Below are 15,092 nucleotides of genomic sequence, written 5' to 3' on the forward strand. Positions count from 1 at the left end.
TGCTACGTCAGACTTTACTTTCTCCTTATCAAATCTCAAGTTGAACTCAATCATATTGTGATCACTGTCTCCTAAGGGTTCTTTTACCTTAAGCTCCCCAATCACCTCCGTTTCATTATATAGCACCCAATTCAGTATAGTTGATCCCCCAATTGGCTCAACAACAAACTGCTCCAAAAAGCCATCTCTTAGGCATTCAACAGACTCACTCTTGAGATCCATTTCCAACCTGATTTTCCCAATTGAACTGCATGTTGAAATCTCCAATAACTATCATAACATTGTTCCTTTGACTTGCCTTTTCTATTTCCTGTTGTAATCTGTGGTCCACATCCCAGCTACTATTGGGAGGCCTGCATTTTACTGTCATCAGGGTCCCTTTTACCCTTGCAGTTTCTTCACTCAACCCACAAGGATTCAACATCTTCCAATCATATGTCACATCTTTCTACTGATTTGATACCATTTTTTACCAGCAGAGCCATGCCAGCTCCTCTGCCTACCTTCCTATCCCTCTAATATAATGTGTAACCTTGGACATTCAGCTCCCAACTACAACCACCCTTTAGCCATGATTCAGTGATGGCCACAATATCATTCTTGGCAATCTGTAATATGCAACAAGATCATCCACTTTATTTCTTATACTTCGTGCATTGAGATTTTACACTTTGAGTACTGTATTTGCTCCCATTTTTGATTCTGCATCCCTAATGCACTGATACTCACCCTGCTGGCTGCAATTATGTCCTATCATCTGCCTGCCCTTCCTGACAGTCTGACTGCAAGCTATCTCCGCTTTTTAACCATCTTCCCTTTCCTGAGTCCCTACACTCCAGTTCCCACACCCCTGCCAAGTTAGTTTAAACCCTCCCCAACAGCTCTAACAAACCTGTCTGCGAGAATATTGGTCCCCCTCAGGTTCAGGTGCAACCTGTCACTTTTGAATAGGTCATACCTCCCCCAGAAGAAATCTCAATGATCCAAGAACCTGAAGCCCTACCCCCTGCACCAGCTTCTCATCTGCCAAATCAGCCTGTTTCTACCCTCACTGGCATATGGCACAGACAGCAATCCAGAAATTACTACCCGGGAGATCCTGCTTCTCAGCTTTCTGCCTAGCTCTCTAAAATCTCTTCTCAGGACTTCTTTGTTTTGCCTTCCTATGGCACTGTTAGCAATATGTCCCAAGACATCTAGCTGCTCTCCCTCCCTCTCCAAAATGTTGTGGTCTCAGTGGGCCAAGCAACTTTTGTGGAGGCAGGAACATTTCCTGGACCATTTGATTACCAGTTTCCATGTTGCTTATCATTCATTTGAAATTCATTTGTCCAAATTTCCCGATTTAAGAACTGGGGATCCTGCATAATTGAAAAGTCAAAGTCAAGTCAAGTTGCTTTTTATTGTCATTTGGACCATAAACTGCTGGTACAGTACTCAGTAAAAATGAAACAACGTTCCTCCAGGACCATGGTGCTACATGAACCAACACAAAACTACACTAGACTACAGACCTACACAGGACTACGTAAAGTGCACAAAACAGTGCAGTACAAGGTAAAAGAAGTCATACTCTGCTTTGAATTGTTCTAAACTTCAGTCTGCAGGTTAACTTATTGCACCCTCAGTCAATACCAACCACAGTTATTAAACAAAAACATTCTAGAAATCAATTCTAGCCAGCTAGACTTTTACAAAAGCTGAAAAGCTGATTGAAATGCAGAACCTGGTCATTTTCCTTACACTAATATAAGAGAATAAAACCATAAAATATTGGAGCAGAACTAGGCCATTTGGCCCATCGAGCCTGCTCCACTATTTCATCATGGCCGATCCATTTTCCATCTCAGCCCCAATCTCCTGCCTTGTCCCTTCATGCCCTGACAAATCAAGAATCTAGCAAACTCTGCCTTAAATATACCCAATGACTTGGACTTCGCAGCAGCCTGTGGCAACAAATTCCACAGAATCATCAATCTCTGGCTAAAACAATTCCTCCTAATTTCAGATTAAAAGGACTCCCCTCCATTTTGAGGCTATGTTCTTTGGTTTTAGACTCTCCCACTGTCGGAAACATCCTCTGCAGCTCCACTGTTTTGAGGACTTGCAACGTTTGACAGGTTTCAATGAGTTCACCCCTCATTTTTCTGAATTCTAGTGAATGCAAGCCCAAATACAGCAAATGCTCTTCATGTAGCCTTTCAATCCCGGAATTATTTTCATGAACCTCCTTTGAACCCTCTCCAAAGTCAGTGTATTCTTTATTAGATAAGGGGCCCAAAACTGCTCACAGTACACCAGGTGAGGCCTCACCAGTGCTTTATAAAACCTCAACATTACATCCTTGCTTTTATAGTCTACTCCTCCTGAAATGAATACTAACATTGTATTTGCCTTTCTCACCATCAACTCAACCTGCAAAGTAACTTTACTGCACAAGGACTCCCAAGTCCTTTTCCACCTCAGCTTTTTGAATTTCAGCTCTATTTAGAAAATACTGTACCCTTTTATTTCTTCTACCAAAGTGCATGACCATACACTTCTCAACACTGTATTCCATCTGCGATTTCTTTGCCCATTCTGCTAATCTATGTAAGTCCTTCTCTAACCTCTCTACTTCCTCAGAACTGCCTGCCCCTCCACCTATCTTTGTATCATCTGCAAACTTTGCCACAAAGACATCAATTCCGTCATCCAAGTCACTGACATATAACGTAAAAAGAAGTGGTCCTAACACAGACCAACGTGTAATACCACTAGTCACTGGCAACCAACCAGAAAAGGCTCCTACTCTTTGCCTCCTGACAATCAGCCACTGCTTTATCCATGCCAGAATCTTTCCTGTAAGCAGCCTCATGTGTGGCACCTTGTCAAAGTCCTTCTGAATATCCAAGTACACAACATCAATCAATTCTCCTGTCTATCCTGCTTGTTATTTTTTCAAAGAGTGCTAACAGATTGGTCAGGCAAGACTTTCCCTTGAGGAAATCGTGCTGACCAAGGACTATTTTATCAGGTGCTTCTCAAAACCACATCCTTAACAATCAGTTCCAACATCTTCCCAACCACTGAAGTCAGACTAACTGGCCTATAATTTCCATTCTTCTACCTCCTTCACTTCTTGAAGAGTGGAATGACCTTTGCAGTTTTCCATTCCTGCAGAACCATGCCAGAATCTGTTGATTTTTGAAAGATTATTACTAACCCCTCCACAATCTCTTCAGCCACCTCCTTGAGAACCCAAGGGTATAGACTGCCTGGTCCAGGTGACTTATCTACTTTCAGATTTTTCAGTTTCCCAAGAACCTTTTCCCTAGTAACTGGCAACTTCACTTACTTCTGATACCTGACACCTGAAACTTCCACCATACTGCTACTGTCTTCTACAGTAAAGACTGATACAAAATACTTATTCAGTTTTTCCGCCATTTTTTTTTGTCCCCCATTACTACCTCTCCAACATCATTTTCCAGTGGTCCAATATTCACTCTTGCCTTTCTTTTACACTTCATGTATCAGAAGAAATTTTTGACTAGCTTACCATGGTTTTCCATCTTTTCCTTTTTAATGACTTTTTTAGTTGCCTTCTGTTGGCTTTTAAAAACTTCCCAATCCTTGAACTTCCTACTAATTTGTGCCCTATTATATGCCCTCTCTTTGGCTTTGACTTCTCTTTTTAGCCACGGTGGTGTCATCTTGCCTTTAGATTGCTTCTTCCTCTTTAGGATGTATATGTCCTGTGCCTTCTGAATTGCTTCCAGAAATTACAGCCAATGATGATCTTCAGTCATTCCTGTCAGTATTCTTTTCCAATCAATTGTGACCTCCTCCTCTCTCATACCTCTGTAATTCCCCTTTATTCCACTGTAATACTGACACATCTGACTTTAGCTTCTCCTTCTCAAATTGCAGGGTGAATTCAGTCATATTATATGATATTCTATATCCTAAGGATTCTTTTACCGTAAGCTCTCTACTCAATTTTGATTCATTGCAGAACACCCAATCCAGAATAGCTGACCCCATAGTAGGCTCAACCATGAGCTGCTCCAAAAAGCCATCTCATAGGGATTCTAGAAACTGCCCCTCCTGGAATCCAGTACCAACATGGTTTTCCTAATCTGCCTGCATATTGAAGTCTGCCATGACTATTGTAACCTTGCCCTTTTGGGTTGCATATTCTATCTCCCATTGTAATTTGTAACCCACTTCCTTACTGCTGTTTGGGGGTCTGATTACAACTCCTATCAGGGTCTTTCTACCCTTGCAGGGTCCTTAGCTCTATCCACAATGATTCAATACCTTCCAACCCTATGTCACCTCTTTCTAATGATTTGTTTTCATTTTACCAACAGAGCCTCACCAATCCCTCTGCCTACCTGCCTGTCCTTTAAATACAATAGACATTAAGATCTCAGCTATAATTTTCTTTCGGCTACATTTCAGTGATGCCCACAACGTCATACCTGCCAATCTGTAACTGTGCTACAAATTCATCTACCCTCTTCCATATACTGCGCTCACTCAAATATAACAACTTCAATCCTGTATTAACCCTTCTCGATTTTGTCCATCTTTTACATTTCATCCTATCCTGTTGATTGCAATCATCATCAGCCTCTCCTTGCTAGCAAACCTGGTCGTAGGGATAATGGTCCTCCTCAGATTCAGGTGTAACCCGTCCCTTTTGCACGTTCCCCAGAAGTAATCCCAATAATCCATAAATCTGAACCACTGCCCCCTGCACCAGTTTCTCAGCCACACATTTACCTGCCAAATCATCCCATTCTTACCCTTACTGGTGTGCAGTATGGACAGCAATCAAGAGGTTACTACCCTGGTGGTTCTTTTTTTTTCCAGCTCTTTATATAGCTCCTTAAAATCTCTCTTCAGGACCTCCTCATCTTTCCTACCTACATCATTGGTGCCAATATGTACCTAAACCTCAGGCTGCTCAACCTCTCCCTTTAGAATGCTGTGGACTCAATCCAAGAAATCCCTGATCCTGGCATGTGGGAGGCAACATACAGCGCTTTTATTGCTTTACAACATTGAATCACTGTGGATTTAATTTGGCTTTTTTAACACAGATCAACAGAAAAAGACTCTTTCATGTCAAAGTGAAACGGACCTCTACAAAGTGATCTAAATTAATCACAAATATAAAATGCAAAATAATTGATTGCATGAGTATTCATCCCCTTTACTGGAGCAAATCATCACTGGTGCAGCCAATTGGTTTTAAAGGTCACATAATGAATGTGTCTTAGCTATATAAAAACCTGTATGCAGTCAAGGTGTTTCAAATGATTGTAATAAAAATACAGCTGTATCTGGATGATCCAACTGCTGGTGAGTCAGTATCCAGACAAAAATTATACCATGAAGACAAAAGAATACTCCAAGCAACTCCAAGCATCTCCTTGGAGCGACGAAGGATGAGGGGTGACCTGATAGAGGTGCATAAGATGATGAGAGGCATTGATCGTGTGGATTGTCGGAGGCTTTTTCCCAGGGCTGAAATGGTTAGCACAAAAGAACACAGGCTTAAGGTGCTGGGGAGTAGGTACAGAGGAGATGTCAGGGGTAAGTTTTTCACTCAGAGAGTGGTGAGTGCGTGGAATGGGCTGCCGGCAATGGTGGTGGAGGCAGATACGATAGGAACTTTTAGGTAGGTACATGGAGCTTAGTAAAATAGAGGGCTGTGGGTAACCCTAGTAATTTCTAAGGTTGGGACATGTTCAGCACAACTTTGTGGGCTGAAGGGCCTCTATTGTGCTGTAGGTTTTCTATGTTTCTATGAAAAGGTTTTTGAAAAGTGCAAGTCAGGACATGGCTTTGTCAAAGGCAGGTCATGCCTTACGAGCCTGATTGAATTTTTTGAGGATGTGACGAAACACATTTATGAAGGTAGAGCAGTAGATGTGGTGTATATGGATTTCAGCAAGGCATTTGATAAGGTACCCCATGCAAGACTTATTGAGAAAGTAAGGACCCATGGGATCCAAGAGGACATGCTTTGTGGATTCAGAATTGAGTTGCCCACAGAAGGCTAAGAGTGGTTGTAAACAGGTCATATTCTGCATGGATGTTGGTGACCAGTGGTGTGCCTCAGGGATCTGTTCTGGGACCCCTTCCCTTTGTGATTTTTATAAATGACCTGGATGAGGAAGTGGAGGGATGGGTTTGTAAATTTGGTGATGACACAAAGTTTGGGGGTGTTGTGGATAGTGTGGAGGGCTGTCAGAGGTTACAACAGGACATTGATAGGATGCAAAATTCGGCTAAGAAGTGGCAGATCGAGTTCAACCCAGATAAGTGTGAAGTGGTTCATTTTGGTAGGTCAAACATGATGGCAGAATATGGTATTAATGGTAAGACTCTTAGCAGTGTGGAAGATCAGAGGGATCTTGGGGTCCGAGTCCACAGGACACTCAAAGCTGCTGCGCAGGTTGACTCTGTGGTTAGGAAAGCATATGTTGCATTGGCCTTCATCAACCGTGGGATTGAGTTTAAGAGCTGAGAGGTAATGTTGCAGCTATATAGGACCCTGGTCAGACCCCACTTGGAATACTGTGCTCAATTCTGGTCACCTCACTACAGGAAGGATATGGAAGCCATAGAAAGGGTGCAGAGGAGATTTACAAGGATATTGCCTGGGTTGGGGAGCATGCCTTATGAGAATAGGTTGAGTGAACTTGGCCTTTTCTCCTTGGAGTAACGGAGGATGAGAGGTGACCTGATAAAGGTATATAAGATGAAGAGCGGTATTGATCGTGTAGATAGTCAGAGGCCTTTTCCCAGGGCTGAAATGGTTAGCATGAGAGGCACAGTTTTAAGGTGCTTGGAAGTAGGTACAGAGGAGATGTCGGGGTAATTTTTTTACGCAAAGAATGGAATGGGCTGCTGGCGATGGTGATGGAGGCAGATACGATAGGATCTTTTAAGAGACTCCTGGATAGGTGTATGGAGCTTAGAAAAATGGGTATGGGTAACCCTAGGTAATTTCTAAAGTAAGTACATGTTTGGCACAGCATTGTGGGCTGAAGGGCCTGTATTGTGCTGTAGTTTTTCTATGTTTCTGTGTTTCCCATGGTGGGTGAGTCTTGGGCAAGGGGGCACAGCCTCAGGATAGAGGGGTTTCCTTTAAAACAGAGATAAGGGGAAATTGCTTTCACCAGAGGTTGTTGAATTTGTTACCACAGGCAGCTGTGAAGGCCAGATCATTGGGTGTATTTAAGGCAGAGCTTGATTGGTTCTTGATTGGACATGGCATCACTGGTTATGGAGAGAAGGCCGGGGAGTGGGGCTGAGGAGAAGAATAAAGGATCAGCCATGATTGAATGGCAGAGCAGACTTGACAGGCCAAATGGTCTAATTCTGTTCCTTTGTCTTATGGTCTAACTCTGGAGGAGTTACCAGCTTCAGTGGTTGAAATGGGAGAGTCTGCGCATACAACAACTGTTGCCCAGGTGCTTCACCAGTTGCAGCTTTATGGGAGAGTGGCAAAGAGAAAGCCACTGTTTGAAAAAAGACTCACATGAAATCTTAGCTAGAGTTTGCCAGAAGGCATGTGGGGGACTCTGAAGTCAGCTGGAAGGTTTTCTGGTCTGATGAAACCACAATTGAGCTTTTTGGCCATCAGACTAAATGCTGTGTTTGGCATAAGCCAAATACCACACATCATTAAAAACACACCATCCCTACCGTGAAGCATGGTGGTGGCTGCATCATGCTGTGGGGATGCTTCACTGTAGCAGGCCCTAGAAGGCTTGTGAAGCTTGAGGGTAAAATGAATAGCAAAATACAGGGAAATCCTGGAGGAAAACCTGATGTAATCTGCAAGAGAACTGCAACTTGGGAGAAGATTTGTTTTCCAGCAAGACAATGACCCCCAAGCATAAAGCCAAAGCTACACAGGAATGGCTTAAAAGCAACGAAGTTAATATCCTGGAGTGGCCAGGTCAGAGTCCTGACCTCAATCCAATTGAAAATTTGTGGCTGGACTTGAAAATGGCTGTTCACTCATGAACCCCATGCAATCTGACAGAGCTTGAGCAGTTTTGTAAAGAAGAATGGGGAAAAATTGCAGTGTCCAGATGTGCAAAGCTGATAGAGACCTATCCACACAGACTCAAGACTGTAATTGCTCCAAAGCTGCACCTAATAAATATGGACTTGAAGGGGATGAGTAATTATGCAATCAATTGGTAGAAATTTGTTTTCACTTTGACATGAAAGAGTCATTTCTGTTGATCAGTGTCGGAAAAGCTAAATCAAATCCAATGTGATTCAATGTGAAAAACTTCCAAGGGGTGAATACTTGTTATAGGCACTGTATCCTCCAGGTGTCTCTATCGTGCCCGTAGAATCTTGTCTCTGTTCCTCTGACTGTGGAATCTCCTATCACCACTGCAGTTCTCTTCACCCTTTTCTCTTCTGAGCCACAGCACCAGACTCAGTGTCAGAGATCAGTTCACTGTAGCTTCCCCGGTAGGTCATTCCCCCACAATATTATCTAAAGTTGTGTACTTAGTATTGAAGGGAACAGCCACAGGAGTACTCTTCACTGGCTGCTCATTTCCCTTCCTTCCCCTGACAAACACACAGTTACCTGTCTCCTACAGTCTGGGGTGACTACTTCCCTGTGGTCCTACCTAAAACTAATCTGCCAAACTTCCTCTCCAACATATTGGAGGACTGGAAATTTACTGAATGCCCGATAAAGGATAAAACACCATCAGCTTTCAGAATCATCTCTGCAATAGGATGTTTCACAATGATGTGATATATGTATATATGATTCTGAACGTCCTATCCATTGCACATGTTCTCCAAATATTTTCCATCTTTTTTCATTCACAGATAATTGTCGGTGCACTGATGTCTGGTTTGGTTGTATAATGGAGGATACAGGGTAAGATGAAGAATGTAGCTCATTATATCTTTTGAAAGATACATATCATACAATTGGCTGGTAGGAGACTACATTTATAAAACACGGGTTAGGCTAGAGTGTCCTATCCAATGTAGACTCCACACTTTGCGGAGAATGCCCAGGCCTTGAGAATGTACAGAGAGTCTTTACTTGATTGGTACTTTGGATGAAGAACTCCTGTTAGAAGGAGATTGAGGAACTGCTTTCCTCTTTAGAGGAAAGAAGATTAAGGGAAGATTTAAGATCTTGGAGGATTTTGATGGAGTAAGTATGGACCATTTATTTTATCCCAGTGGCAAAATGGTCAACAGCTTAATGATTTACTACAACCAGCAGTGGAACCAGAAGAAAAACAGTATGCTCACTTAACTGTTTGTTTTTAAATAGCGTAATTTAAAGAAGTTGGGGGCAAGTACCAAAGTTGGCAATATTTGGGCATCACTAGCAAGGCTATCATTTATGGTTTGTCCTTGTGAGGTGTCTGTGAATTCCATCACTGAACTGCTGTCATTGCTGTGGTAAAGATAGACAAACAGAGCTGCTGGATTTAAACACAATAGCAATGTGGCTTTAAGAAATGATCATTCAAGAGGTGGTGGTCCCATGTACTGTACCTGAAACCCTTGTCCCCTTCTTCATGATTAAGGTTGTGGTTTTGGGAAGTGCTACTGAAGTAATCAAGATGAATAACTGTTGTGCATTTGTGGATGGTACAAGAAGAGAATGAATGTTTCGAGTGGTGGAAGAGGGTACCTTTGTCTTGGATGGTCCTGAGCTTCTTCAGCATTGTTGGAGCTGTACTCGTCTAGTGGAAGATATCCATCATGCTCCATATTTGTGCCTTGTAGATGGTGGAATAGGTCGTAGGTAGTCAGACTCTCTTCTTGAATATTGTCAAGACCTGACAGCATTGTAGTGCAGATGTTATTTTGCTGCTTTTCCACTCATGTTCAAAAGTCATCTAAACCTTGCTGCAGGCAGACCTTGACAGCTTCACTTGTGGACTAGTTGGGAATGAAAGAGAATATTGTTTACTCAGCAACAAACATCCCCACTTCCAACCTTCTGTTGCAGTGGTGAAACAACTGAGGCTTCGGCCACTGCCCTGAGCAGCTCTCAAAATGGTGTAGCCTAGGTGAATAACAGCTATGCATTTTAGAGTTGGTACACATTGCACTTAAGGCAGATTTGATAGCTTTGTTCATCATCACATCCTGGGTTGAGAAGATTCAGCTCCAACAAGGACATCCATCTTCCTGTGTGGGGGTGGGGGGTGGGTTATGACTGCTTTCCCCTTCCTGCCCATTGACTTGCTTTATCCTGATTTCACATTTGGTCAAATGTCAAATGCTGCCTTGATGTCAAGAGCAATCACTCTCCAGTCACCTCTGAAATCCAGCTGTTTAGAGTCAGGTTGCATTGGGGATGGGAGTTGTGTGGTCCTGACAAGACCCCCAAGTGAGCAGATTATTGGTAAGAGGAGCTTGGTAGCAGTGGTAACATCACTTTGCTATTGATTGAGAGTAGACCAAATGAGTGGTGATTAGCCAGATTTTTGTCCTGTTTATTCTTTCAAGAATCACTTGATTCTGCCATGGTACCAAAGTGACAGGTTGCACCTGAACCAGAGGGGGACCAATATCCTTGCAGGCAGGTTTGTTAGAGCTGTTTGGGAGGGTTTAAACTAATTTGGCAGGGGTGTGGGAACTGGAGTGATGGGACACGGGATAGGACGAATGGTTAAAAAAAAAGTAAAGATAGCATGCAGTCAAACTGTCAGGAAGGGCAGGCAGGTGATGGGACAGAGTCGCAGCCAACAGGGTGAGTAATGGTACATTAGGGATGCAGAATCAGAAAGGGTAGCAAATCCGGTATTCAAGGTGTTGTATCTAAATGTGCGTAGTAGAAGAAATAAGGTTGCACTATTACAAATTGCCAGGCTGAATCGTGGCTGAAGGATGGTTGCAGTTGGGAGATGAATGTCCAAGGTTACATGTTATATTGGAGGGAGAGGAAGGTAGGCAGAGGGGGCGGTGTGGCTGTACTGGTAGAGAACGGCATCAAATCACTAGAAAGATGTGACATAGGATTGGAAGATGTTGAATCCTTGTGGGTTCAACAGAAACTGCAAGGGTAAAAGGACATTGATGGCAGTCACATACAGGCCTCCCAACAGTGGCTGGGAGGTGGATCACAGGTTACAACAAGAAATAGAAAAGGTGAGTCAAAAGGGCAATGTTATGGTAGTCCTGGGAGATTTTAAGATGCAGGTCAGTTAGGAAAATCAGGTTGGTAATGAATCTCAAGAGAGTGAGTTTGTTGAATGCCCAAGAGATGGGTTTTTAGAGCAGTTTGCCGTTGAGCCTTCTAGGGGATCAGCTGTACTGGATTGGGTGTTATGTAATGAACCGGAGGCAATTAGGGAGCTTAAGGTAAAAGAACCCTTTGGAACCAGTGATTCCAATATGACTGTGTTCAACTTGAAATTTGACAGGGAGAAAGTAAAGTCTGATGTTGCGGTATTTCAGTGGAGTAAGGGAAATTACAGTGGTGTGAGAGAGGAGTTGGCCAAAGTAAATTGGAAGGAGTTGCTGGCAGGGATGTCAGCAGAGCAGCAATGGCGTGTGTTTCTGGGAAAAATGAGGAAGGCTCAGGATACGTGTATTCCAAAAATGAAGAAAGATTCAAATGGAAATATAGTACAATCATGGCTGACAAGAGAAGTCAAAGCAAATGTAAAAAAAAAGAAAGGCCATACAAAGCAAAAATTAGTGGGAAGATAGAAGATTGGGAAGATTTTAAAAACCTACAGAGAGCAACTAAAAGAATCAAAGGAAGGGAGAAGATGAAATATGAAAGCAAGTTGGCAAATAATATCAGAGTGGATAGGAAAAGCTTTTTCAAGTATGTTAAAAATAAAAGAGAGGTGAGTTGGATATAGGACTACTAGAAAATGAGGCAGGAGAAGTAATAACGGGGGGCAAGAAGATGGCAGATGAACTAAATGAATATTCTGCTTTAGTCTTCACTGTGGAAGACACTAGCAGTATGCCTGATGTTATAGTGTGTGAAGGAAGAGAAGTAGTGCAGCTACTATTACGAGAGAGAAGATGCTCAAAAAGCTGAAAGGCCTAAAGGTACATAAGTCACCTGGACCAGATGAACTACACCCTAGGGTTCTGAAAGAGGAAGAATTAGAGACTGTGGTGGCATTAGAAATGATCTTTCAAAAATCATTGGACTCTGGCATGGTGCCAGAGGACTGGAAAATTGCAAATGTTACTCCACTCTTTAAGAAAGGAAGAAAGCAGCAGAAAGGAAATTATAGACCAGTTAGCCTGACCTCAAAGGTTGGGAAGATGTTGGGAGTCAGTTGTTAAGGATGAGGTGATAGAGTACTTGGTGACACAGAACAAGATAGGACAAAGTCAGCATAGTTTCCTTCAGGGAAATTCCTGCCTGACGAACCTGTTGGAATTCTTTGAGGAGATTTCAAGTATGATAGATAAAGGGGATGCAGTGGATGTTGTATATTTGGACTTTCAAAAGGCCTTTGACAAGGTGCCACACATGAGGCTGCTTACCAAGTTAAGAGCCCATGGTATTACAGGAAAGTTACTAACATGGTTAGAGCATTGACTGATTGGTAGGAGGCAGTGAGTGGGAATAAAAAGATCCTTTTCTGCCATTGATTAGTTGTGTTCTGCAGGGGTCAGTGTTGGGACCAGTTTTTTTATGCTATATATGAATGATTTAGATGATGGAATAGATGGCTTTGTTGCCATGTTTGGAGATGATACAGAGATTGGTGGAGGGGCAGGTAGTGTTAAGGAAATGGGTAGAATGCAGAAGGACTTGGACAGATCAGGAGAATGGGCAAGAAAGTGGCAAATGAAATACAATGTTGGAAAATGCATGATTGTGCACTTTGGTGGTAGAAATAAATGTGCAGACTATTTTCTAAACCGGGAATACATCCAAAAATCTGAGATGCAAAGGGACTTGGGAGTCCTTGTGCAGGACACCCAGAAGGTTAACCTGCAGGATGAGTCAGTGGTGTGGAAGGCAAATGCAATGATAGCATTCATTTCAAGAGGTCTATGATACAAGACCAAGGATGTGATGTTGAGGCTTGAGGCCTGACCCTGAGTATTGTGAACAGTTTTGGGCCCCTCATCTAAGAAAAGGTGTGCTGACATTGGAGAGGGTCTAGAGGAGGCTCACAAGGATGGTACCAGGAATGAAAGGTTTATTATATGAGGAATATTGCATGGCTCTGGGTCTGTACTTGCTGGAATTTAGAAGGATAAGGAGGGATCTCATTGAAATCTTTTGAATGTTGAAAGACCTAGACAGAGTAGATGTAGAAAGGATGTTTCCTATGGTGGAGAGTCAAGGACAAGTGGGCGCAGCCTCAGGATAGAGGGGCGTCCTTTCAATACAGATGTGGAGAAATTTCTTTAGCCATTGGGTGGTGAATTTGTGGAATTTTTTGCCAAAGGCAGCTATGGAGGCCAGGTCGTTGGATGTATTTAAGGCAGAGATTGATAGGTTCTTGATTGGACATGGCATCTAAGGTTATGGGGAGAGGGCTAGGAACTGGGGTTTAGGAGGAAACAGAAAAAGGATCAGCCATGATTGAATGGCAGAGCAGACTCAATGGGCCAGATGGCCTAATCCTGCTCCTATGTCTTATGGTCAGTCGGGGTTCCATTCCCGTTGCTGTCTGTAAGAAATGTGTATGTTCTTCCTGTGACCGTGTCGGTTTCCTGCAGATGCTCTGATTTCCTCCCCCATTCCAAACATATATGGTTTAGAATCAGTAAGTTTTTGACATGCTATGTTGTCACCAGAAATGTGGTGACACTTGTGGGCTGCCCAACACAATCCCACTACTTGGATTTGATACAAGTGATGCATTTTACTGTATGTTTTGATGTTTCAATGCACATGTGACAAATAAAGCTCATCTTTAAATCGTGACTGCTCCATTCCAAATGCACCTTCCTCCCTCTAATCCACTCAAGTGTAATGGCTATTTTCTTTCCTGTTTGCTGCTTTCATTGTCCTAATGTATAACTTGCTACCTCATGATTAGCTTCTCTGGTTTGACTTTTCTCTCACCATCAGCCATTCTACTGTGTATGCAATGTCCTGTACTCCTATTGTAATTCCCTTCTTATAAAACCATTTCATTACGTTGAGCTCCTTTCAGGCTATTAATAAACCTGCAGTAGCCCTTTACTACTGTCTTTAATAATGGTTATTATTGATCCATTCATTATATCAATGATCTGAAAATCCACTCCAATTCCTGCAGAGCTTTATCCTGAAACTTACTGCTTCAATGGCACTTGGCTAGTACCCAGCCAAATTGCTCTTTTGAGCAGTCTTTGAATTATCTCTGGCATTTTCTGAAAGTAATCAGGTATTAAGAATTAACCAAGAAATTAATCTTTGTGTGGTGAACTACATATACCTGCCTGGACACGCCCCGATGACTGCTCCTGTGGCTCCTCCCACAGACCCCTGTATAAAGGTGATGGAGGTCTGAGCCCGGCCTCTCAGTCTCCAGGATGTAGTATGGTGGTCACTCACTGCTTGTTCCTTCTTCCAGTCAATAAAAGCCGATACCTCGCTTTTACGTCTCAGAGTGAGTTATTGATGGTGCATCACTTTGCAAGTCTCCAAATGTGTTAGTACCTCCAGTTCAACTTTGTCTTTTTGTGTGTTTTCCCCCTAGCTGTCAGTCTGTGGTTTTGTATTGCCATGTGCTCCTGTCCCTGCTCCTGCTCTACTCCAGCCCCTGTATTACTGAGTACTCCATCTCTCACCTGTTTCTCATTATTACCTGTATTGCTGCCACTTGTGTCTCATTGTGCACCACCTATCATCTGCCTCTCTGTTTATTGCTCAGTGTATTTCAGTCCTGTGTTTTCACCTGTTTGTTGTCAGATTGGGCCAGTGAGTGTTTCTGAGCCTTTCCAGCATTTGTATCTGAACTCTGTCTGAATATTGACCCTGCCTGTTTCCTGATTCTGGTTTTTGGATTTCACTGGATCTTTTGATCTCTGCCTGAACTTTGATGCTGACTTTGTTTACACCTTGGGATTTGTTACTGAATTAATATCACTGTGTGTATAGTACTGGGTCT

At 42.7% G+C, this 15,092-nt stretch overlaps 1 protein-coding gene across 5 annotated transcripts in view; it reads left to right on the top strand.

Annotated features, from left to right (window-relative positions):
- Positions 1-15,092, top strand: part of adam11 (ADAM metallopeptidase domain 11) — a 376,715-nt gene that overhangs the window by 200,118 nt on the left and 161,505 nt on the right. For all 5 annotated transcript variants that reach the window (XR_012101994.1, XM_073070643.1, XM_073070642.1 and 2 more), the window contains exon 14: positions 8,866-8,917. Coding sequence is in view for 4 of the 5 variants with exons in the window: in XM_073070643.1 (XP_072926744.1) it covers positions 8,866-8,917 (52 nt within the window). In the remaining variant the exon portion in view is untranslated. The remainder of the gene's footprint in view (positions 1-8,865; positions 8,918-15,092) is intronic.

Source organism: Hemitrygon akajei, chromosome 18 (genome assembly GCF_048418815.1).
Source record: "Hemitrygon akajei chromosome 18, sHemAka1.3, whole genome shotgun sequence".
Classification (NCBI taxonomy): domain Eukaryota; kingdom Metazoa; phylum Chordata; class Chondrichthyes; order Myliobatiformes; family Dasyatidae; genus Hemitrygon; species Hemitrygon akajei.